This window comes from Rhinatrema bivittatum, chromosome 6 (assembly GCF_901001135.1).
Source record: "Rhinatrema bivittatum chromosome 6, aRhiBiv1.1, whole genome shotgun sequence".
In the NCBI taxonomy this organism is placed as follows: domain Eukaryota; kingdom Metazoa; phylum Chordata; class Amphibia; order Gymnophiona; family Rhinatrematidae; genus Rhinatrema; species Rhinatrema bivittatum.
The window spans coordinates 47,057,103-47,083,120 of record NC_042620.1 but is presented as its reverse complement, the minus strand read 5'-3'; the positions used below and the strand labels follow the sequence as shown (position 1 = coordinate 47,083,120).

General features: G+C 40.1%; 1 protein-coding gene across 1 annotated transcript in view; it reads left to right on the top strand.

Moving 5' to 3' along the window:
* Positions 1–26,018, top strand: part of NCKAP5 (NCK associated protein 5) — a 1,124,153-nt gene that overhangs the window by 1,005,481 nt on the left and 92,654 nt on the right. The window contains 2 exon segments of the mRNA XM_029607891.1: positions 22,197–22,499; positions 25,782–25,918. Of these exon segments, the coding sequence (XP_029463751.1) occupies positions 22,197–22,499; positions 25,782–25,918 (440 nt within the window).

The following is a 26,018-nucleotide window of genomic DNA, read 5'->3' as shown; positions in this document are numbered from 1 at the left end:
CACCTTTCTTCCCTTCTCCCTATGACATAAGACGCTCAGAGACCCCTCTGCCACCCTTTGCTCACATTATATGCTGGAGCAGAAAGGTCTTTGGGGCAGGACTAATCTCCCACGGACTCTAATGAGAAAAATAGTGCAAGCTGGTCTGACACGCTCTTTTCCCTGCATATGCCAGGCAAAGGAGAGAGTTTTCTCAACCAGCACCATTATCATCTTCAGAACCATCAGGGCTGGAGCAAATGGGGATTAAGTCTTCCCCAAAAGCTCTTTCTGCACTGCCAGATAGAGTAGGTAGGCCTGGTGGAGAGTTGGGACATGGCCCTTGGGGCTTGGAGACAATTACAGAATATGGTGGTGGGGGCGGGTCCTCAGGGCTCAAAACTTCTTTGCAAATCTTGATGGGGGCTCAAAGCAGGGCTGTGAATCCTTTTGCAGATCTGGGGGTGGTGGAGAGAGCAGGTTGTAAGGGATAGGAACCACCTTGACAAAGACGATCCTCCTAAGGTGCATGGGAGGATTGGCGTGGAGACATTGGTAGATGCATTAGCCAGTATCCTCAAAAAAAGTTAACTATGCTTTTAGAGGATGATTTTAAAACATGTATGCAATCTCCCATATATGCATACATATGGGCACTTGCAAATCTATTCTGTATTTTTGTAACCTGCACAATATATGCAGGTTATAAAATGCATGCAAATATACCCAGTAACATGCATGTCCATGTAAAAAAATAAATAAATGTGCAGATGCATTATTTTACTTATCTGGGCAAGTTCCAAGTTATCTGGATAATCAGTGGCACCTATCTGTACAAGTTCTGATTTATTCTGCTAAGTAGTGGCAAAGCTGCTACTTAGCCGGATAAGTCTTAAAATGCTACATGTCTTGCTAAGAAGAAACAAACCAAAGGGAATAAAAATATATATAAACAACACCAAATACTTTTATTACATATCACAACCCTGTTTTTTACATTTTATCACTCATAGACCCTTAACCCTCAAAATAACTAAACTATAGAAAACTAAAAAATGCTCAGTAAAAATCAGACACACTACATCTCACACTCAATCTCTCACCATTTTTCATCAAACATATGTTGCAATTACTTATGAAGACTTCTTGAAAAATAAACGATAAGTTGAAGGTGAGGGTGTTGCCTTGTTATGCTACTTGCAGATAGTCACTTAGGGTCAAGAATTGGTTTAACCAGGTATTGAGATCCCGCTACAATCAAAAAATAAACATGAAAATAGTGGTGAAAATGAAATACTCAAAAAAGTTCTTTAACCCAAAACATTTTTTAAAAAATAAAAAATAGATGAAATACTAACGGCACCAGAAAATAAATTTATACTACTTTCGCCTTCTTACCATGGGATGTAAATCAAGGTTTCTTTTTCATTTTCTGAAAAAAACAGAGAGGATAAAACGTTTGTTTTCTATCAGGTTGAATAGGAACATTTAAACCAAAGCTCCTTTTACCACTATGATTTAAAACGGTGTGCTAAAGCTTACCCAATGTCATTTTTAATCCAGTGAACACTGAAAATGAAGGTTTCTTAAATGAGCGAATTCATAACCCATTTTCTACTTCTTACAAGATCTGTAAATAATTGATACTATCTATAAATTAAACCTGGATTAATACAGGTGTTTGATAGTATCTATAGCACCCAGCGTAACCTCCCTGCCACTGCTCACACTGGCTATCCTCCCTGGTAGGGTCACGATTAGCTCCAAAGGGTTTTCAGCTGCCTTCTGCAAATCCCTTCATTGACATATGGACATTTATATCTCTAATAGACCCACCGTTCAACAGAGATCTGCATGCAGGAAGACTGGTTTGCTCTATGTTCTACAGGAGTTGTAGAATAATGACCTATTTCAGTATTTTCACACAAAAACTTCCAGCTGTGAACTATCTGGAACTCCATGGCCTCACCCTCTCATTCACTTCCACCACCTATAAATTATAAGAATCCTTACACGAGAAGCCTTCAGAGATTGGCTATCACCTGAAGCAACATCAGAACTGTAATTTCCCTCAGCTGCTTCCCATCCAAAAATAATTACAGCACAAAAAGCTTGTAAGATAGATGAAGCTATGACCCCCAATATAAACTATTTACATGATACATAGTTGCCATGGCCATCACATACCTGGAAGGGGGCCTAGGGCCACAGTGAAGATCCAGGTCACAAGGTGACCTCTGACAGAGTTATGTAGGCCCTCACAGGTAGTAGCTGATAAGTAGGACCAGAAGGACCATGTTGTAGCAGGAGGTGGAGGCATTGTCAGGCAGGCTGATGTCAAGAAAGACAGTGTTCATACATAGGCAAGAGTTGGGCTGAGTTCAGGGTAGGCAGGTTCGTATACAGGTGAGAGTCAATTTGAAGAGGACAGAAGGCATTCATATGCAGGCAAGAGTCAGTCCAAGGACAAGGCAGACAGCAAGCAACATGAGATCAGGAACAAGGCCAGGTTACAAAGAGTAGCTAGAAGCAGGAACAGCAAAGAAACTCAGGAGCAGGAAGCAAGACATGTTGCTATAGCACCTGGAGAGTGGAATGGGCTTCTATAAATACAGGAAGTCAGGCCTATAAAACCTGGAAGTACTTGAGCCCCTAGATGGAGTGGAATATAGAGCAGAAGCTAGATGCCGGGAACCATGCTGAAGGACCTCAACAGGCTACAGGATTTAACAGTGGGACTTGGATCAGTGGTATGATACAGGACCCTACTCCAATGCCCTTCCCCCCGGACTCCTTTCTAATCTCCTCTTTCTAAGCTTGAGGAGGAAAACCTGATGGAATCTTCTGATCAAGGCTGGAGCTTTAAGATTTTCCATAGATTCCCATGATCATTCCTTGGGGCCATAATCCTTCCATTCCACCAGATAATAAAGTCTGCTTCTTACCATTTTTGAGTCAATTTTCATTAACTTTAATATTATTAAAAACTCACCTGTTCTCATTAGTTTTCATCAATCAGAGCACTTTGAGCTAGATGTTCTTCATACTGAGCCATACATTATCTCCTGGAGAGACTGGGTGGTCTGCCAAAGTTCTTGCAGGTTGGTCGATACTGATTCAGACTCCATATTTCCAGAGACAATTGGAGTGGCATCAGTATCCTGGGGTGATGACCAAATATTATGTAGAAGGGTGAGGAACAAGAAGATTCACTGAGCTGGTTATTATAGCAAAACTCAGGCCATTGGAGTAATGACATACATTCATCATGTCCAGTAGAGACGTGTAGGCCCTGAAGAAACCCTCGAGGAGTTGATTGACCCTCTCTGTCTGGCCATTAGACTGCGAGTGGTAAGTGGAGAAGTCTAGGGTTATATCCAGTTTTTTTGCATAGAGCAAGCAAGAATCTTACATTAAACTGTACCTCTTGGTCACTGACAATGTGTTCCAGGAGTCCATGTAATCAGAAGATGTGTTGAAAAAAGTGATGGCCAAGAATTGAAGCAGGGGGTAAGGATTTGAGGGGAAGAAGTATGCTATTTTAGAAAATCGGTCCACAACCACCCAGATAACTGCACCCCACAGAAGGGGGAAGATCCATGATAATGTCCATGGATATGTTCGTCCAGGGCTTTTGAGGAACAGGTAACAGATGTAGAAGGGATGCTGGCATGGCATCTTATTCTGGGCAAAGTTGATGAAAGGGGATTCATACAGCTGTACATCTTTAGTTAAGTAGAGTGACCAATAATTATGGGAAATAAGGTGTATGGTCTTGTGGGTGCTCTGATGGCTGGCCAATTTGGATTATGAGCCCATCTTAGGACTTTTTGGTAGAGGCATTTGGGTATGAGTGTCTTCCCAGGAGGAACCTGAACTGATACCATAGCAGTGGTCGTGATGATTTTGACTGGATCGATGAGGTATTGGGGGTTCTGGGAGGCTTCAGTTTGGTTGAGGTATTGGGAAAGAGCATCAGCTCTGATATCTGTCTCTGCTGGCCAGTATGTGAATCAGAAATCGAACCGACTGAAAATCAGAGACCACCTAGCCTGACAAGGGTTAAGTCTGTTATACATCTGAAGGTAAAGGAAGATCTTATGAGCTGTGAAAATCATAAAAGGGTGCAAAGATCCCTCCAGGAGGTGGTGCCACTCTTCCATAGATAGTTTAATAGCAAGTAACTTCCTATCATTGATACCATAGTTTGTTTTTTCTGCCAGAGAAAACTTATTGAATAGAAGGCGCAAGATAGTAATTGGCCATTGGGAGTAGACTGGGAAAGGATGGCACTGACACCTATCAAGGAAGCGCCTACTTCCTAGATAAAGGATTGAGTGGTAACAGGCTTGTGTAAGGCTGTGCAGAAAGAGAGGCGGATTTTAGGAGAGCGAAGGCTTGACTGGGTTCAAGTGGCCAGTCCTTGGTAATAGCCCTCTTTTTGGTAAGGGTGGTAATGGGAACCTCTGCCAGCCTTTACTGCATCACTACCCTGGATAGTGCCTCCCCATGCTGGAGTTCCACCTGCCTGGTTGGCAGCTCTCTCTCTTGCTCCACCAATGCCCATGATGGTTCTGCCTTCTCATTTGCCAGTACCACCACTGGGAGAGACCCCCCCCCCTCTTCAAAGGCACAGGTGGAATCCTTGCCCATTGCCATGATAGGGATGACCTCACCTAGTGTGATAGCTGAAGAGAAGAGACCTATCACTGCTCCCAGGCAATCTCCTTTGCAGCCTTATATCCTTGAGATGGAGCAATGTAGCCCTCAAAGCCCCTCCAGCAGCTATCAACTGCTGCTAGTGCCTCCAGTTTCCAGGTCCTTGGAGGGCATAATCAGCAGTGATCGGATGCTGCTGTGGAGGAGTACTTGATTAGGACAAAGGCAGCAGAATTCCCTCCACCCACCCCAAAAGAGGGTGATCAAGGAAGTATTAATTGTATATATTTTGCATCATTTCTATCACTCTTGTAAATACATGTACTTTACCATCTAAAATGTCTTTGTATCAGAGTGTCCTTTCCAGTACAGCCTGCTGTTGAGTCTGGTGATGTATTTCCTGCAGTTCATCCTGACTAAGGTCTTGTGCATCCTCATCAACATCATTGTAATCCATATTATCTATTCTCTTTGGGGGAGATAGACCTCTGGTTTTGGCAAGTTTATGAATCATGTGACAGGCTAGAAAGATCTCACAATCTTTAGTAGAGTTATAGAGAAGGCATTCCTCAGATCTGTCCAGGCAGCAAAAACGTGTTTTGAGTAGGCCAAAGACGTTCTCATTGACTGCCCTGGTCTGCTGTTGGGTCCTGTTGTAGCAAGTATCTCCAGGGGTCTGTGGGATAGCTAGTAGGGTCATGAGCCAGGTTTTGAGTGGATCTTCCCCCTTCTTCTGTATAGGTGATGGAGAATAACAGAGTTAATATCCTTTAGTGGTGGGCAGTGGAGCAGTTCCTTAGTAGAGGTTGAAGTGGTCCTCTGGAGCCAATGCTGTAAGTCCATTAGTTATGAGGGATAGAAAAAAAAAGTTTATTTATTTATTATTTTATTTATTTAACATATTTATATACCGTTTTACCAGTTGCAAAATTGATCAAAGCAGTTTACAGTAATAAAAGTAAAAATAAAAATTCAGTTAAATAGCATATATATATAAATTAAAATAATAAAAATAAAGTTAGAATAAAAATACAATTAACATTTGATCAATAAAATGTAATTACTATGGAAAGTTTTAACAAAAGTTAAGTGTTATGTTACAAAAAGCAAAAAGAAGGAAACAAGCATCTATACTATCAGGAGAGGATAGAAGTTAAACTTCCTAGTGGTTGAGGTACAAAGTATGGCTGTTTTTATCTCTTTGAGATTAACTACTGTTAAGAGCCTCGAGGTTCTCAAATGCTTCCTTAAAAAGGTATGTTTTTAGTGCTTTCTTGAAATCCTTTCTGTTATGTATTTGTCTTAAAGAGTCCGGCAAAGCATTCCACAGATTGGGACCGGCTACTGAAAAGGCTCTTTGCCTTGTTACATTTAGAGCAGCCATTTTTACTGAGGGAACTTCTAGTAATTTTTTCCCAGCTGATCTAAGTTCCCTTGAGGGTTTGTAGACTCGTAGTGTGGAGCATAGCCAAATAGAGTCTATGTTATTTAGCAGAGAGTGAATAATTGTAATAATTTTATACCAAATTTAACTGGTAACCAATGTAATTTTTGTAGGATGGGAGAAATATGCTGTTTGATGGGAGTAGCTGTAAGAAGTCTAGCTGCTGAATTCTGGTTTAGCTGAAGGGTCTAATAGTTGATTCAGGTAGACCTAAATCTAGTCCATTACAGTAGTCTATTCCTGAAAAAATCAAAGCTTGTAATACCGATCTATAATCATGGAAGAATAATAGAGGCTGCAGTCGCTTTAAGACATGTAGTTTAAAGAATGAATTTTTTACTATTTTTGATATGTGCTGGGATAATGATAAGTTTCAGTCAATCCAAACTCCCAAGTTCCGAACAATTTTAGTAATTTGGATGGCATCTTTACCCAAGGTTATGTTAGCAGGGGGAGCGTTGCAAGAGTTCGTTATAAAGCTAAGAAATAAAATTTATTTTTTTCTTGTTCAGTTTTAAGCGATTATGGGCCATCCATTGTTCAATGGTACTAATGTATAGTTGGATCAAAGAGAGCATCTCCGGCCAGGATGATTTATAAGGGACAAACAATTGGATATCATCTGCGTAGATTTTGTATTGCACATTTAAAGAGGATAAGATGTGGCATAACGGTAAGAGATAGATATTGAATAATATAGGTGATAGTGAAGAGCCTTGTGGTACACCTGTTGATTGAGAGTAGAATTGGGAAAAATAGGAACCGATATTAATTTGACAAGAGTGGTTAGTAAGAAAACTTTCAAACCAGCTCAATACTTTAGAGTGAATTCCTATGTGTTGAAGAACAGATACCAAAATTTTATGGTCCAGCGTATCAAACGCCACTGAGATATCTAAAAAGATCACAATATATTCAGTGTAAGAGTCAAATCCTCTAAAGAAAGTATCAAAAGAGGAGAGAAGGAGGGTCTCTGTGGAGTGCCCTTTTCTGAACCCATGTTGGTTTGGATTTAAGATGTCGTACTCAGTTAAGTAGTCTTTTAGTTGGAATAAGACGACTGATTCCAGAGTTTTGCTAAAGAGGACAATGAAGCGATGGGTCTCAGATTAGAGACATCCATAAATGAAGTTTAGTTGCTGTATGGTCGTAGTAATAAGTGCATTCCTGTCTAGAAGCCAGCCCCCAGTGATGTGCCCTTCCTGAAAATAATCATGAATTCCTGACTGCAAGAGGATGTAGGCATTGTGACTGGATGCCAGAAACCTGGCCACAATGTCCATGATGATCCCTTTGGCATCACAGACCTCCTGCATATTGAGGGATTGGAAACCCTTGTGGTTGTGGTAGGTGGGCTTGTCAGCCCCTGGTGCCCTTATAGGAATGTGAGTGCAATAAATAGCCCCAAACAATGCAATGTGACAGAAATCAGTCATCATTCGTTGTCATTGCTATCTACTTTGAGAGAAAAAATATATATATAAAGATGGGTTTTCTGGGGAAACACAGCCAGGAATTGCTCGATACATGTGGAGGTGGCCAAGTGGCTTATTTCAGTCATTATCCCTAGATGTGTCTGGAACGTGCCGGTGGCAAAAAATGCCAGGACGGTAGTGACCTTGATGTGTATTGGCAAGGCGTGGTCCATCCAGGTTTAAGGGTTCAGCTCCTGCTCTAACTGCTGGCATAGGTGTACAGTATGGTTTCCTTGATTATAACGACTCAAAAAAAGAACACAAATAATTTCCAACAAAAACCAAATCAGTAATGGAAAAGGAAATATCAATCTACATGCCGTTTCCCAATTAAGCTGGTTTTTAATTTTTAATTTTTAATTTTCTGTTTTTTTGTTTTTTATTTTTTATGTATATCTAGCCGCATCAGCAAGCCTGACGGCGTGCTTTCTTGTGGTATTTCAAACGAAAGCCGCCCGGACTTCTAATCATTTGCGGCAGTCCTTGATATTCTTTTGTTGTGTATTGTACTACTGTAACTTTTCATTAAATCCTCGATGATTTTACAAATATGCAGTATTCTAATGCAACAGAGCTCGATCTTCGTCGAGCGTGTTTTGACAAAGTCAGATGTTACTTCAATATTAGCTCAACAACCGGCCGAAGTTTCGCAGCTTGTGCTGCTTCATCAGGAGCTTGGAATATAACATTCTTTGTCAAAAGGCATTTGTCTCTTCAAACAGGACGACTTCGTCTCATGACATCTGTTCATTCAAAGATGTCATGAGACGAAGTCGTCCTGTTTGAAGAGACAAATGCCTTTTGACAAAGAATGTTATATTCCAAGCTCCTGATGAAGCAGCACAAGCTGCGAAACTTCAGCCGGTTGTTGAGCTAATATTGAAGTAACATCTGACTTTGTCAAAACACGCTCGACGAAGATCGAGCTCTGTTGCATTAGAATACTGCATATTTGTAAAATCATCGAGGATTTAATGAAAAGTTACAGTAGTACAATACACAACAAAAGAATATCAAGGACTGCCGCAAATGATTAGAAGTCCGGGCGGCTTTCGTTTGAAATACCACAAGAAAGCACGCCGTCAGGCTTGCTGTTCCTTGATTATAAACCTGCACAGTGTTTGCTCAATTGACAGATCCAAAAACTTTGCCCTAGTCCTGTAATCTGTCTGTAGGAGATAACTCCTTGTTCTCTTCCTCCTCTTCCTCTGCTCTCTCTCTCCCTCCTTAACTATTGTTCTGTGAGTATCCATATGCCATTTAGTCATATGGATACGTTATGCTCCACCACTCACTTCCCCCTCCCTCAACTATAGTCCACTCCAACTCCCTAGTATGGCCCAGTCTGTCCCAGTCTCCCACTCGCTGCCCTGCTGCTGCATCCACTCACCCGGAGAAGCCAACCTGTCAAACACAAGTCGAAAAACACCATGAAAGGTTGAACTTGGCATGTAAAATAGGTGTAGTAAATATGCTTGCGCAGTTTTGATGACATTCGCATATAAGTCACTTTTAAAATAGTGACTTGCGCGCATCTGTACAAACCACACACCCCTAACATACTCACTTTTTTCATGAGTACTCTCATGACGGCAGATATGCATGCAAATGTGACCTGTTTAGAAAATACAGATTACGCGTGGATGCCTCATATACACGCATAACATTTTGAAAGTTTACCCCAGTGAGCTTGGGGGTATGCTATGATTAACCAATATAACCCAAAGCAGTGGTTCACAAACTGCTCTCATGGCCTGATCAGCCAGTCCGATTTTCAAGTTATTCGCAGTGAGTATGCGTAAGATATATTTACATTCTCTGCCTCCATTACATACAAATATATCTCTCACACATTCTTTTTTTTTTTTCAAAACAGCAACGAGTGAAAAAAAAAAAACATTTCCGGCTCTCACAAGACTGTAAATGTGATCATCAAACATAAGATCTGTGGACAAATCGTTACAAACTCACATGAACGCACATTGCAGCAACCATCCTCCCCCCCCCCCCCCCGTCCTCCCTAACTCCTCCCCGCTTTGTTAAACCAACCCCACAGCTCTCCAGGTCCTACAATCGGTGCAAATAGGTCTCGCACAACAACAACTTAGTACTCCATGTATCTTAAGCATTCAAAATATGACTGCGGATTCGGTGTGATACCAATATCATCTCACACACATTCTTAATGGAAATCCTGAAAACCAGATTGGACAGGTAGATCCCAAGCACCAGGTTGAGAACCACTGATTTAAAAATTGCCATACTGCCTTATGCTTTATTACTGCTGCACTGACTCTGTAGTCTGATCCTTCTCAGACTACCAGATTCAACATTCCAGGTGAAAATCTTGTACAGATGACTTGCTTACTTAAAGGATCCAGGTTTAGTTTATCATCCACTAGTCAAAGATTCATAATGTCTTTTTTTTGTTTTTTTGTTTTCTGTCCCAAAACAGAGCCAAGGTAAAGCCATCTTTGACTAATTAAATCAAACGGGTAATATAACCCCAAAATGAATATTCTGTTTGAAACTGACATTGATTCGACAGAGCTGAATTAATTTTGTGGTTTAATTTAGCACTGTAGTTGACAAGAAGGATGTGAAAATAAAGAAGGCTGTCCTGCCATCTGCAGTTTGAATTCTTCTCGCCAACACCACATGTAGCTTAAACATGTTTATTAAATTGTGTGGCGGTTCTTAAAGAGACCTTGAGGTGGGATTAAGAAGAAAGCAGGAATGGCATTTAAAATATTGGCAGATTTCACAGAACTTCATAGACGTGTGGTGCTGATTTTCTGAAATATACAGGCTTGTGTACCATCATCTGTCGCATTCCCCTGCAAGCTGCTCCATGGATAACCTTTTAAGATATGGAGGAAGTTGCTTATTTGAAGTTAAAAACTAAAAAAAAAAAGTGAAAAAGGAAACTTTTTGTGATTTCAGCTTGCTGTTTGAAAAGCTTTTTTTTTTTTTTTTTTAAATCATAAAATATTCTTTTCCTCAAAAGACACATTAATGGCCTCTCTCCAATTTGTGTCTCCAAGTGCGTTTATCTTGCATATACAATTGCAGGTATGAACCTCACTATTAAGGTAAACTGTGTTGGGTACAATATCAATCTCGCAAATTTACTGCTAACACCTTTCTTAATACTTGAATTGTGCCAAAGAGAGCTGCTTTCTGGAGCTTGTAAGGAATAACATATACAGACAACATGTTGAAGTGGGCTTCGAAGTTCTTTTTCATCAAGCAAGCAGCACCTAAGACAATTGGCACCTACTATTTGTACCTTCCTGCTACATTTTCCCAGTCTCTGATTGCATCTCTTGTTACTTGATTACCTTTTCTGTCTCTGTACATAGCACAGAACAGTCACTTGGCACTGACATGTTTCAGAGAGGCAATGAAGGCTGCATGAGTAGTATAGCAAAGCTCTGAGTGTTGTCACGTTTAAGTGGTATGGGATTTCAGTTTTTATTTTTCATAGGTGTGCAGTATAACTGGGGGAAACTACGACCAACTAGGATTCACTCTCAACCCTTTACAATCAGTAAGTACAGAAGCAAAACATAGCTACTTGCTTGAGCAGAAATATATAAGGCTTCAGCTTAGTTAATGACCTGACAAGGGAATTTAGCCAAGCTATCTTGAGCGCTCTGTCTATATATGTACTCAACTCCCCCTTAACAAAAAGGGGGAGGAGTCAATCATGGGGTGTACACAGGGTAATTTCCTCCAAAACCAATGGCCCAGTTCATGCAAGCAAGGCTGCCAGGGCTCTAGGCCATAGCACGACCATATCCAGTATCACCAATCCAGTGCCACTTTAGATCTAAGTCTATCCAAATCGTAAACAAATCCCAGTTGGTTGTGTTAGAGAAGTCCTTAGTCAGTGTGCTGGGGGTCCCAGCCTCCAGTATGCCTGCTCTCAAGCTGCAATGAGGAATACACTGCCAGGAAAATAGTAAACTTGTTCAATGCAGATTTCAATTGAACATGCATGAATTACAAACATACAATCAAACCAAAGAAAAACTGCAATAAAACTAAAAATATGAAGAAATACTCTAGCAATATGCTTAAAAAAATTGAACTTTCAATTTCTTTCTTTCAAATATTTCTTTTCTCCCTCAAATCATCAGAAAGTGAGTTCCTCAGAAGTAGACCTGTAAATTTTAAATTTTAAAATGTGGAACCATAAGCAAATTATGACTAGTAAAATGTAAAGTACGAGATATGACATAAGGAGTCAGCAAACAGTTTAGCTCATTTGGAACCTCACTATACAGTACTTTGTGGATGAGCATAAGTGCCTGAAAATGAATTCTATGTTGAATAGGGAGCCAATGTAATTGCTTCAAATATGGACTATTGTATTCCCTAAGTTTTGCACCAGAAATAATCCTGGCTGCTGTATTTTGGACTAGTTCTAAAGTTCACAGCCATTTCTTTGGCAACACAAGATAAGTACATCTTCAAAGGCCTGCACGCGCAAATACTGGCGGTTACGTGTGTGGCCAAATGTACGCGTGCACCACATACATTTTCTAAAGGGTCCAGCCACGTGCATAACAACCGATACACGCACAAGGACCGGGCCTCTGAGAAGGGGTGGGCTGGGGGCAGGGTCTGGGCAGGGAGGAGCAGAGTAGGGTGGACCAGGACAGCACGCACCAGCAGCCAGCCGATGAGCTGAATCTACTGCTGCTCCAGAGGACATTCCTTGCTAATTGGTACATTCACATTTTCTCCTTGAAAGAAAGAGGAAACAAGAGGACTACCTTTCCGCCCTAACCAAATCATTTTCAATTTTTGAACATTCAGCTCCAACACATTGTCCTTCATGCAGATGTTAATTGAAAATATAGGGATCAATTTTAAAAACATTGCTTGTGCTAAAATGCTCACATACGTGTGAGCAACATGCATTTTAAAAAATGCGATTTAAACACATATATGTGCATGTGCAAGCAAAACATAAGGGGGCAGAGCATGGGCAGGGACAGCTGTTATGTATGTAACTACTTATTTTAAAACTGAAGACTGCAGCATGCGGTGACTTGTTAACCGAGCAACTTTACTGCTGCTTCTGATGAGGAGCAATCTGCAGATCTCGTGTTTTTGGGCTTATAAACACAGTGATGGGTCCAGGTCAACTGGTGAGCATGCAGGATGAAGAACCAGAGGGGTCTAGATGAGCTTGAGATTAATTGGGCAAACTGGTGGTCTAATTGGAAAAACTGGGAATGTTCCTCGCAAGAGCATGCTTTAAAATCCGCTTACAAATGCAAGTTAAAGCCGGCAAAGTCCCATGAAAGATACGTGAAGTAGGTTTGCTTGAGTAACATCTTAAAATTAAGAGCGTACTTCCACTCGGTAAGCATATTTTAAATCATATGCGCACAAGTGCACGCATGATTTAAAATTCAAGTGTTTCTCCATTTGCAAGCCAATTCGTACGTGTATGGGTGCACACGTGCTCATATTAAAATAAACTTGATAATGCACATGCATGTTTTCTGGGATATGTCCATCTTTACCATAGAAAATCAAAAGCTGGATGTCATCAGCATATATATAATATCTTATAGGAAGTCTCTGTGGCACATTGGTCAATGGTTGTATCTCTCTCTCTCTGTGTATATATATTTTATATATATATATATATATCTTGGTTGTAGATATATATATTAAACAAAACTGCTGACAAAGCAGGTCACTGTAGTACACCAGAAATAACTTTCCAAGGAAACACATTATGTTGCCTCCTATTAGGAAGAATTCAAGTCACCTTAGCACTGTTTATCCTATTCCCAATGCTTGCAGGCATCTTAATAATATTCTGTAGCTAACAGTATCAAATGCTGAACTTATATCAAGTTGGCCTACAGTATTGATGTCCCCCATATCAATATCCTTATACAGAATATCTAAAAGGGACAGCAAGCAAGCCTCAGCACTCTAGGCTTTACAAATCCATACTAGCAAAAATCTAGTACATCTTTCTCTTCCAAAAATTCCCAAAATCCGATTATAGAGTCAAAACCCATTTCTCTATTATTTTAGTCACCGTAGGGAGCTTTGATATTAGTAGATAATTAGAAATTTCTAAAGACGGTAGGGATAAATTCTTCTTGAATGGATGGATTTTTGCTTTTCAATTTATCTGGTAACGATCCTTCTTGCAAAGACGTCTTTACTAACCACTCTAACTTCTTCTACATGTCCTGTTCCAATTTATGGACTATCCAAAATGGGCATGGATCAATAGGGCTATAAATAATCTTTAGCTGTGAGATCATATCTCCCAATCTAGCAAGTGTAAGAACAGAGAATTCAGACCATTCTTCTACTACATTAGTAGATACTATCTCTGCTTCCACTGTTGTATCCTTCTTTAATGATAGCCGTAAGTTAGAGATCTTTTGTACAAAAAATGTAACTAAGCTTTCATTATCTGGCAATTTATCGTCCTCCTTTTTAGGACCTTTCAAGAGGTTATGCACCATACCAAACAATAACCTATAATTATTTAAAGAAGAATTAATTTCCTGTGTATAATAATCCCTCCAAATCTCAAAAACCCTTCATATATATTTATTTAAACATTCTACATATCTCTCTTTTGTCTCATCATTTTTCAGTTTCATCCATTTTCTTTCAGCTTGTCGAGCTTCTGAACATATCTCTATCAACTCTTCTAAACCCAAGGGGCTGTGTTTTTCCTATTTTTTACATACATTTCCTTTTGATCATCTAAATCATTATATACCTTACTCAAAACCCCATTCCAACAATCAACTAATTGTGTGCAGAACATTTGTTCTGTATTGACTGATCTAATTTATTTATTTTTTCACTCTTTTTCTTTTTTAAAGAATAATGTAGAAAAATAACTTGTAAAGCAATCTAAGCCAGATATGCAAATAAAATAGCAAATAGCAATTAGTACTTTAGAAAAAAAATAAGCAACACTGTGCTAAGACAGTCCCAAAATACTTCCAGGGGCCCAGAAACAAGGGAATGAAAATAATATACAATGAAAACTTTTTCAAGAAGATGATGCCATTACCATTAATATGCAAATAACCCCAGCCCTCACCTACCCCATTCAAGAAACAGCATTTGGTTCTCCACCACTAAACATCCTTGAATCTAAGAAAAACAAAGCTGTGAAGGCTCAAAGAATACATATTTTCCTGAAGTAAAGAAAATTAAATATTTACATGGAAATCGCAATACAAAACATGCACTCAAACCAATTACTTCATTTTGCATAACCAAGAATTTTTTCCTTCACCCTAGAAAAGTCAAGAAAAACCCAAACTTTAAATCCTATAAAAGACCATTAAGCTTCACATATAAAGTTTAAAAACCGAATCACGCTACATAAATGAAGCAAAAGAGACCAATAAAGTATCACTATGTTCTTCATCTACACTGTTGATTCCAGGAGAGCAGAAATATCCAAATCCCCTGGTACTGATGAACCCAATCAGCCTGGATCACTAGTGGCTCTTATAGGAAGGTAATATGCCTTTACAATAGAAGGAGAAGCTTCATTCAAAATCCCCAAAACCTCCCGCTTGCAAATTTTCAATACTTCCCAAGGAGAGATCATAGGAACCATCGGAAAATTAACATGCAAATTCAGTGCTCTAACAGAATTTTCCAATCCTCCAAGAAGTTACAGTCCTATCTTGAAGTAAAGAAGCCTGGATTATGGAAAGCTTATTAGTAACCTGCTTAAGATCTTGGATATCCTTAGAATGAAAAGACACAGAAGCCTCTTGAAATTGAATATGGGAAAGAATGCTGTTAGCACAAACACTTAAAGAGGCTAAGGACGGTTTCATAGCTGAAACGAGTAGCCAAATACTGTCCAGAGTAATGGGAGATGGTTTAACATTAGACTTCATCAGGGGAAGCAACATTGGTGAATTCTGAGAGGCAAGAGAGGTACCAGTTCCTTCTGAAAAGCTTCCACCAACTGGAGGAACTTCCACAGAAGCTGATGAAACTGCTACACTCTGAGGTCCATCTGCTGCCATGATTTTCACTGGAGTCTGTGGCTCCCTCATGAATCCATCTTGGTGAATTCCAGCAAGACACAACATACACCACATTGACATAGGCATGGCAGAAGAAAAAGCAGGGGAAGATCTGCTATCAGGGATCAGGGACACATCAGCTTCCTGTCTCAGCTGGCAAATTGTTCCCTCGATATCCTCAGGAATGGGAGCCACCACCAACAATGATGGAGAAACCTGCAGGAACTTGGGCATAGCCACTTGTTGCAACTGGGATAGCTGGGAATGAGGAGAGAGACTCGCTTATTGTTTTCCTCTCCATTTGACCATCAATCCAAAGGAAAATCAGGGAAGGCAAAGAAAAAAATCTCATGGCAAGCAAGAGCTCTAGATAGAACGTCTACTCGTGATGCTATCTTGGTCTCCCACTAAGCTCATTTCCATTAGCCAGTTTTCATAGAATTTTTTGCCTCTTTAAAGATAAATTAACAAATTATCTGATCATACTACCTTAAATATATCTTCTAATTTTAAAATGTGCTGTTGCAGCAGTTTTCATGAGAAAACACTAAATCGAAAATTGGACATTCTTTTTGTGTGGCTTGGCTTATTATTTGTTGCATACCACTATCGGACATCAAATTAATAAAACTCTCTAGCATATTGCATTTGAGTATCTATATGAACATTAAAATCACGTAATATGAAAGCTGAAGTATTTAAATGGAGGGTTATTAATTGGCCTATCAAATACAGAAAATAATGCAAAAACCAAGATGGTAACTTTAAAACAGCCATGTGGGCACACATGTACGTATGCATACCGGCTTGCACAAATGTACATGGCCATGTTATAATTTTCTCACGTACATGCGTGCATGGTATAAAATAGGCTGTACGTGTACATGTGTCAACAATTTTATATGGGTGTGTGCAAATGCCGCCTCTAACACGTAAAGTGGGAGGATTTTAAGAGACACGCGCTGACACAATTACCACTTTCCCCAGTTCGTTCCCAATTCACCCAGGTAAAGAATAAAGACTTCCTACCCCCCTCCCCCCCCACCTAGCTAAATAGCCTCCCTTTTAGCCCCGGCCATTAAAATCCCACTGATTAGCCTGGATTTTTTTTATTTTAAACTTACACAACATCCATAGCAGTAGTAAAGTTATGCAGTAGGGGACCCCGGCGTGCCCTTGTGTGCGTAAGTATTTACGCCACAGGTTCATTAAAAAATCCTGGAACGCCCATGCCCTACCCAGACCATGCCCATTACCTGCCCCTTTTTTAAGATAAAAATGTGTGCATGTACCAGGAGATACACACGTACTCGCATGCCTTTTAAAAATTCATGTGTCGCATGCGGGCACAACTTCTGCTTGTATCTTCCAGTTTGGCATGCATAGGGCTTTTAAAATCCACCTTTAAAGGTTTGTTATATAAAGTAAAATGTCAAACTTTCAATTACCACTAACATTCCTTCTACCTTTTTTTCTATTTGCAATGGTACTCTAACTATTTTTAAGCTTTCTTTAAATACAACTAACAAACTGCCTCTCCGTTTGTTTTTTTTTCTTTTTTACTTCCCTTCCTTCATAGTTGTAACCCATGGGACAGACTTGCTTAAGTAATAAAATATTTATTTAAATCTTTTTATAGCTTCTATTCATAGTAGGCAACCATCCTTCTTCAGTATGCAGGACTCAGTTAAAAATAATATTTCAAAATTATTATTTAACTTATTAATTATAAGATCTCGAACCCTTTTCTCCTTCCAGATCGCACATTAATATAACCAACATAGTGTTTCATTAGTCTGATCTTCCATATTAGCAATAATTTTTGGAAATACCAAATTTTGTAAATTAGAACATTTAAGCCCCCCCCCCCAACATTTATTTTTTTTTTAATAGAATACCAGCATATTTTTCCATGACAAGGCCATCTCTACCCTCTCATCTGAGAGTACAACCCTCCAAAATACCACCTAAACACCAAATGCCTAAAAGGAGTACAACATTCTAAAAACTTCAATCTTAGGTCACTTATATACTTACTAAACTGCAAATCCAGTCCTATAATCACTCATTGTCCCACGAAGGGTGGGCCCTTAGGTGAAGGCCCACCAGTTGGTGGCCCATTTAATAGCGTCCCATTTAAGTGTACCTACTGGTGCCGTTTGATGATGTTATGATGCTGCCGCAGGCTTCCCCAGGTGGGAACAGATCAGGAAATGAACCAGCAGCAAAGCAAAGGCATTGGAACATGGGCAAGGCTGGAAAACATCTTTAGATAATGGCAGCATTTCTCAGTGGATCCAGGGCACTTCTCCAAGGACCTCTCCTTTAAGCTTGCCTACTGGTGCATTTGATGATGTATTGATGCTGCCGCAGGCATCTCCAAGCCAGCGGCAGATCAGGAAATAAACCAGTAGTAAAGCATTTGAACAACGGCTGGGCTAGAAAACAGCCTTAGATAATGGCAGCATTTCTCAGTGGATGCAGGTGAAGACAAATATGCCATATTCTGGCCAACTAGTCCATCGCATAAGTACAATCCATTGTAGTATCATATCTAATGCAATAAAAAAAAATCTGTTAGAATAACATGCAAACTCTATCCACCTTACATGCCCTGCTGTGACTTCAGTACATGACTCGTGGTCAGCCAATAATCTGGTTAAGAGAGAGCGGATGGGGCAGCTAGGGTAGCAATCGCAAAGGAGGCAGGAGGGGAGGCCAGAGCTGAAGTAAGTTGTGCGCACCAGCTGGCAAGTCTTTGGGATAGCGATCAATGGCGCTGTCCCGGCCCACCCCTTCGAAGAGGCCCGGCACTTATGCACATACTGGGGTTTACACGCGCCGCTGGGTCCCTTCAAAAATTCACTCGACGTGTGCAAGGCCCAGCCATGTGTGTAAACCTTGCGATTTATGCATGCTGGCCTTTGAAAATCTACCCATAAGCTACTAACTCCCGCTCTGCATTTTTGTTTCAAATAAAAGTCTCCAAATGGGTAGGATGAGTAGCATGAGAAACATCAGGAAAAACATACACTTTCTGCCCAAAAAATGAAATATCCTTATTTCTGAAATATCTAGAGAAGACTAAGACGGTATCTTTCAAACCCGCACGCGGGAGTCCATGTGTGCACGGTGATTTTAAGACATGCATGCGTCGACGATCGCATGTTATAGAATCCGCTACCTGCATGCACAATTTTATATTGGCGCGCATATGTGCGAGCGAGTGAGCAATCACGCACATAGGTGGGGGATTTCAGTAGATACGTGCAGCGACGCAATATGCCCTATTCCCTGTTCCCTCCCAGTCCGCTCCTTTTTCCCCTGCTAGCTCCAACCCCTAAAACCCTGCTAACTACCCTTCTTTTTTCTTTTTTTTTTTTTACAACTTATCTGCTCTCTGGAGCAGCAGCAGGTTGCGCGGGCCAGTGGGATCCCAGCGCGCGCTTCAGTGGGACGGTGCCTACTGGTGCTGCCCGGCCCGCCCATGCCCAGTCTGCCCCTTTATCAGGTAGCCCTTCCAATGTGCATAGCAGGAGATAACACGCATGACTGCAGGTCTGCGAAAATCCATGCAGCACTCACACAACCCAGCCAGGACTTTTAAAATTAGCCCTTAATTCTTTACCTTGTTCAGCACAGAAAGATACAATTAACTTAGACCTATTAGTAATTATATCAAGAGATTCTTCCAAGAATGTAGAAATACCAGGACTGTTAGCAGGTATTTCATTTCTACCCTGATCAGTATTATCCATATTCCTATGACTAGGTAAATAAAATGCTTTAGGTAAAGGTGGCAAATTCTCTTCTTGAAAAGCTAAATTGTCCTTTAAAAATGTTTTTAACATTTCCATGGCTGACATTAACCTAGTAAAAGGGAAATTAACAAAGCACAGATTCCTAGTTCTCAATAGATTTTCTAATAATTCCACTTCTTTATGTATAGACAAGCTATCTTTAATATGAACTAGTTCTGCATTTTGTAACAAAGAAACTTGAGAATTCAAAGTAAATACCGATTTTTCCATATCTTCCAGTTTCTTTCCCTATAAGTCTAAAAAAGATCTGCTTTCTGATACTAGTGAACTTTGCTGCAAGATTGCTTGAGGCATATTCTTATTTAACTTAGCTATTAATCTCCATAGATCTGGGAGAGTCACATTAGCAGGTTCTAAGAATTCTTCATCATCGGTAATAGGTTTATTTAACAATTGCTGACCTCACACAGATTATGACGTAAAAGTCACAGGCACTACCGCAGAGAAAGCTTGAAAGCTTCCCTCTGAAGGATAAGTCCCATGAGTAGATTCTGGCAATTCCACTAGTCTCTGCTCGCAGGCCCTAGTACCTGGTGATTGTGAAGGTGGTCAGCTTGTGCCAGGACTCGGGAAAACTCAAGAGGAATTCCCACTGCAGTCACTCAATGGCAACATAGACGTTCTCATAAGGTAATTATCCATAGGGCCACGGATCGCAGGTAGAGCCAGAGATTATGTAAACATTTTTTATTTCCTTTTCTTCCCCATTCAAACAAAGCCAAGCATCGCACTGCACTTGGTTTTGAAGAGGCAGTCGGGCCCTTGCTGATGACGTCAGTGCCAGCGTCTCAGGATGGGGAGGGGCAATTCACTGCAATCCCTCCAGCTGGCTCGGTTCTTCTATTAACTGCCCATGGGGTCTCACCAGCACTCCTCGAGCCAGGAACCCCCCCAAATCCACCGCAATCTCTCCAGCTGGCTCGGTTCTTCTATTAGCTGCCCACGGAGTCTCACCTGCACTCCTCAAGCCAGGAACTCCCCACATTATACTATTTTTTCACTTAATATGTTTCCTGTTATTTCTGTGTTGGTGTTTCAGGTGTGTGAGAATATATTTATTATGAATTATTTTCTTTACAGTATATCAATCATTGAGTCACAATTATTTTCTCAAAAGCGAAGTAGTAGAGCTTATTCTAATTTTATGCAATGAAATTAAAATATTAAAAAACAATACATAGGCCTAGATTCAGCATTCCGCTATAAATATAATACTGCATAATACTGGATATTGTGTTCCATTTGTAGTGCATGTTTTCAGAGATTCTATTAGATTACACTGTAACAGCAATGAACATGCTTCTCTTATACTAGCACTTTGAAAAAGATTTGATTTTTTTGAAAGAATATTTGATCTGCATCTTATGGGGCAGATTTTTAAAAAATACACGAGCGTGTACTTTTGTTCGCACACCCAGCGCAAACAAGAGTACGCCAGATCTGGCGTACCCTGCGCGCTCTGCCCATTCCCTCCAAAGGCGCTCCGAAATTGGAGCAGCCTCGGAGGGAGCTTTCCTTCCACCTCCCCCCACCTTCCCCTCCCATCCTCACCCCCCAGCCCTATCTAAACCCCCCCTACCTTTATTATAAAAGTTACGCCTGCCCCAGCTGGCTGCCTGTGCGCGATTCCCAGGCCCGGGAGCAGTTTCGGAGTCCTCAGCCATGCCCCCGAAATGCTCCCGGGCCAGAACCACTCCCACGGCCCCGCCCCCGGATGACACGCGGCTGCGACACCCCACCCCCCCCACCCCCCCCCAGGAAAGCCCCGGGACTTACGCGCGTTCTGGGGCTTGCGCGCGCCGCCGAGCCTATGCAACATAGGCTCGGTGCACGCAGGGGGTGGAAGGGGCATCTTTTCGGGGGTTACGCGCGTATCCTGTGTGCGTACCCCTTTGAAAATCTGCCCCTATGTATTGTAAATAACAAGCTTTGTAAGTCCTGTTTATTGGACAATTTGGATGTTTTGAGCCTCTCTGACTTGTTTCCTAATTCTCTAGTTATCTTCACAGAAATGATAGTAACTTTCTATAGGGGATACACAATGAAGTTACTAAATTGTATGTTTAAAACTAATCAAAGAAAATATTTTTTTTTTACACAGCACATAATTAAGCTCTGGAATTCTTTGCCAGAGGGTGTGGTGAAAACTGTTAGTGTAGCTTTGTTTAAAAAAAAAGGTTTGAACAAGTTCTGGAAGAAAAGTCCATAAACCATTATTAAGGTGGAGTTGCAGAAATCCACTTATCTCTGGGATAAGCAGCATGGAATCTTTCAACCCTTTTGGATCCTGCCAGGTACTTGTGACCTGGATTGGCCACTGTTGGAAACTGGATACTGGGCTTGATGGACCTTTGGTCTAACCAAGTATGGCAAATCTTATGTTTTTTGTTTGGGTTTTTTTCAGCAAGCTTCAACAATTGTAAGCAAACTGTAGGACATGTTTTACTCCAAGAAATTAGAGTACACCAGATCTGGTGTACTCTTGTTTGCGCCGGGTGTGCGAACAAAAGTACACACTCGTGTATTTTTTAAAAATCTGCCCCATAAGATGCAGGTCAAATATTCTTTCAAAGAAATCAAATCTTTTTCAAAGTGCTAGTATAAGAGTGCTAGTATAGAGTCATCCTTTACAACTGAAATGTTGCTTGCTTATGTAAAATACTATCTTAATACTCTCCTATCAAGATGCCTCTTCTTCTTTCAATTGCATTCATTGTCATTGAATACTAGTGATTCCTCTAACTCTATTTCATTTTCTGTATCTTAGAATCAAATTGCCAGATGAGAACCTTGGATAGTGGAATTGGAACTTTCCCTCTCCCTGACTCAGGAAACAGGGCAACTGCTCGCCATCTTTCCAAGCAAGACTCGGCCTTGGAAGCTGATATTGTCACATCTCTTCTGCCATCTCCTTCAGAAAAAGCCAAAACACTTGAACAAGAAGTGCCTTCAACAGATAAAAGCCAAGAACCTGAAAGTAGTAGCATTTGCCTTTCAGCATCTGATCCTGCCATGTCTACCAAAGGTATACAGCCTTTCCAAAGCTGCCTTCCAAAACCACCATCCTCAGGTAACTGTCAGTTACAAAGCTATATTACCAACTGTTAAGTCTTTAAGACCGTAGCACTCTATATTTATCTAAAGCCCAAATTTGAACTCCTCTGCTGGAAAAGGGTGAATTACAAATAAAAGATAATGTTGATGATACAATTTCGTTAGCCAAAATAAAGTTGTTGCTCTTGGAAGAGAGTCCACTATGTAATACCTGTCATTCATGTGATAGAGATCAACATATTACGCAAGCAGGAGGCCCTGGTCAAAGCCCCTTACAAGGAATTGGGTTTTCATCCATCTTTGGCCATTATGAAAAAAGGAAGGGAAAATGTCACAAATATTACCCAGAGCCATCCACTAAAGAACAAAAAGCCCTTCTCTTTATGTTATGTTTCAAATCTATTTTATTGAATTCAGAACAGTGCAAAAAAGTACAGAATAAAGTCTCAGTTGGACCTGGGTGTATTCTTCTCCAGGTCTCTACTTATAACACAGTGAGTTTCCCCAAAAAGACCCCCCCCCTCCCCACCTTACAAACCTGCGAGCATATCAATCAGTCAGAACATTGTCAGAAGGAACAGTATAATCTTTAAGCACTAAGCTTCTTGCATACGAGGTATAAGGACTGTAGATAAGGATCCCATACTAACAGAAATGTCCGCCTGCATTTAAACAAATGTAGCTTCTCCATGTATTTTTCATTAATACACACTGAATGTATGTTATTCCAAAATTGCATTAGACTGGGGGGATCTTCCCCCAACCAACATTGTAAAATGACACGTTTAGCTAACAAGAAGACCTTGAGAATTCAAAGCCTTATATATTTACGGCCTATCGCAATCCCAGTTAAGCAATCAAAAGGTTTTTGTGGCCATCAGCTAAGCTACCTTTCCACACTTTCTTTGACTGAGCAATACAGCGGTAATCCTATGAAGCACAAGCAACTACATTTGGTTCATGGGGAAGGCTGATGGACGTAAAAGTGGGGAGTGGGGCCCCGGAGCAGCCGAAGAACACGTCCTCGCGCACTCACCACATCACGCGACCTCCTTCTCTTTATGTTATGTTTACCAGTAGCTCAAATTTAAAACAAACATGGAGGTGGGCAAGATGATTTGCCAGAATACCTCATCTTGGCTTCTGTAGTGGCATCCCACTAGTTGAAACTTGGCATAGCCTTGGCCTCAGAACAGTGACCCATGAAATATCCTGTAGTTGGCATGATGTTCAATCTGGCAGTGAAAGAAATAACTTGAAGAATGCGGCATGAAAATCCCATACATGACTATAAGGGGATTGTAAAGGAGTCTTGTTTGACAGAGCTGAAATGAGATAGTGTGGTGATGGAACTGTGGGCAAGCATTTTTAGCTTCTTGCCCTTACTTCAAACTGACATGAATGTGTATGCATGCTCTATCATAGCTTACACCCAATTCCAGATGCTGATGAGGTCAGGAGAGTAGCTTCACATATTCAAAAAGGGATAATGAAAGTTGCAAGTATTGTAATGCAGTTGATAACATATTGTGCAATGCTAAGTGAAGTCTGGTCTAAAAAATATCAGCATTGACATTTTTATTCAGTTTTAACAAGAATCTCCATTTTTTAACATAGGCTGTAATGATCCTAATTCTGCAGGAAATTTTTCTGCACCCCAAATTGAGATGACCTGTAATTGTGAATAATAACTCCTCACCTTTTAGTCATATAGCACATTCATTTGTTTCCATTACATTGCTCTGAAAGAATGGATATTCTTTAATTTGTTTCTACCTTTAGTCTGTTTTACCTCAGGGTCAAATATTCAATGCTTAGAACCTACTTTTCAGGTTTTAGCCAAAGGAAATCACTGAAGCATTGCTACAGTGATGCCCTTCTATTATATTTTGATGTGAGTGCAACTACAGATTTCTTCTCTCAGATTGATTTTGATTACCTGTATTTCCAATGCATGTATTAAATATCGTACCCACTAATAAAGCATAGTTGCTCAGAAAAGAATATAACTGGGAAACCAAGGCCTATGTTTCAGCTGCTTCTGCTTTAATACACTGTCAGAATACCATAATTCTTGCAACTGTCCATTGATGCTTTGCTTTTGATGGGCACATGTTAATGGGTCATTCTACATCCAATTCCATTGTTAGGCTGATGGAAGACAATCTGTTGGGTATAATGTAAGGCTTAAATGATATATGTATTCTCAGTGTGCTTATGGTTAAACTGAACCGTCAAATAAATAGCCTGCATTACATATTCCTAGGAAATTAGAAGAGAGAGGTTATAATTAAACATCTTGAAATTCAGTTGATTTTGTAATGTTTCCACTGCAGCAGCGTAATGGTATAATAGAGTGCTAACTCAGTCTGTGCGCTTCATTGAAAATGTCTCTCCTCATTTCACTTCAATGCTAAATAAATTATTGTTTAAAGCATACATTATTTTTTTAATACATGCATTGTTAATTAATGGCACTGCTAGGAGAGATGCAGAAAAGAAATCTTAGTTATAGATTGTGTTCCGTGCTTGAATAGTCACATGTGTGACCTCAATTCAGCAGCATGCTATGGAGTGGGCTCCATGATTAAACACTGTCATTATAACAAATTGAATGGAAACTGCAAGCACTGAATTGCTTCACAAGAAGTTGGTAGCAGCGAGATTGTTCTGATCTTCATGCTAATACTCGGTGTGCTAGCCTTCTAAGGTTTGTGTCTTAATTAAATTGTCATGAAGAGATGTAAAAAAAAAAAAAAAGTAGTATACAGTAGATTGTGAGGTCAACTCATTCTTCCTTATAATGTTTCCACTGGCCACCTCATTCCTAGTCTTTCCTCCCTAAACAAATAAGTAAAAAAAAAAAATAATTCTAATCACATAATACCCTATTTATTTCCGTGAAAGGCTTACCTTTCTGTTTCATCCAGAACAAATTAAGTAAATGGCAACTTTTTCATTTGGGAAATTTCTGCTCTAGATGTATCATGCCCTGTCAGTAAATGTAAATTCGGAATGATTTCTGTGTGCTTCCTGATATTGAAGTAGGTAGCATCAGTATAAGTCATGGCATGATGTTTCAAAGACGTGCATTATAAGGCTTTTATATATTGATGCTAAATGTTCCAAATAGCTTTCTGCTTGAAGATTCCTAGAGGAGTTTAAAGCAAATAGCATCCATATATACTTTGCCTGTTAATAATGGTGCAGTGCCTTATTCACACACTTAATGAGTTTCTTAGCATAGGATTATTTGAATTGTTCATTGTTTTACTTTCAAATCCTCTTCTTCCATCAGGAATAATTAAACCTAAAAGGCAAAATGAACCAGAATACAGCTTTACCAGCTCTGACTCCTTGAAGCATGCTGAAAAAAACGTACAACAAACAAAGGATCTTCCAGATCGGGGTAACAAGAAAGCTACACAAACACAGGTATAGAATTAAAGGGCGAAAAACATTTAACCATATTTGGATAACATTGTGTGTAGATGGAGGCTTTAGAAGACAAGCCCCTATAACAAAGATGCAAACA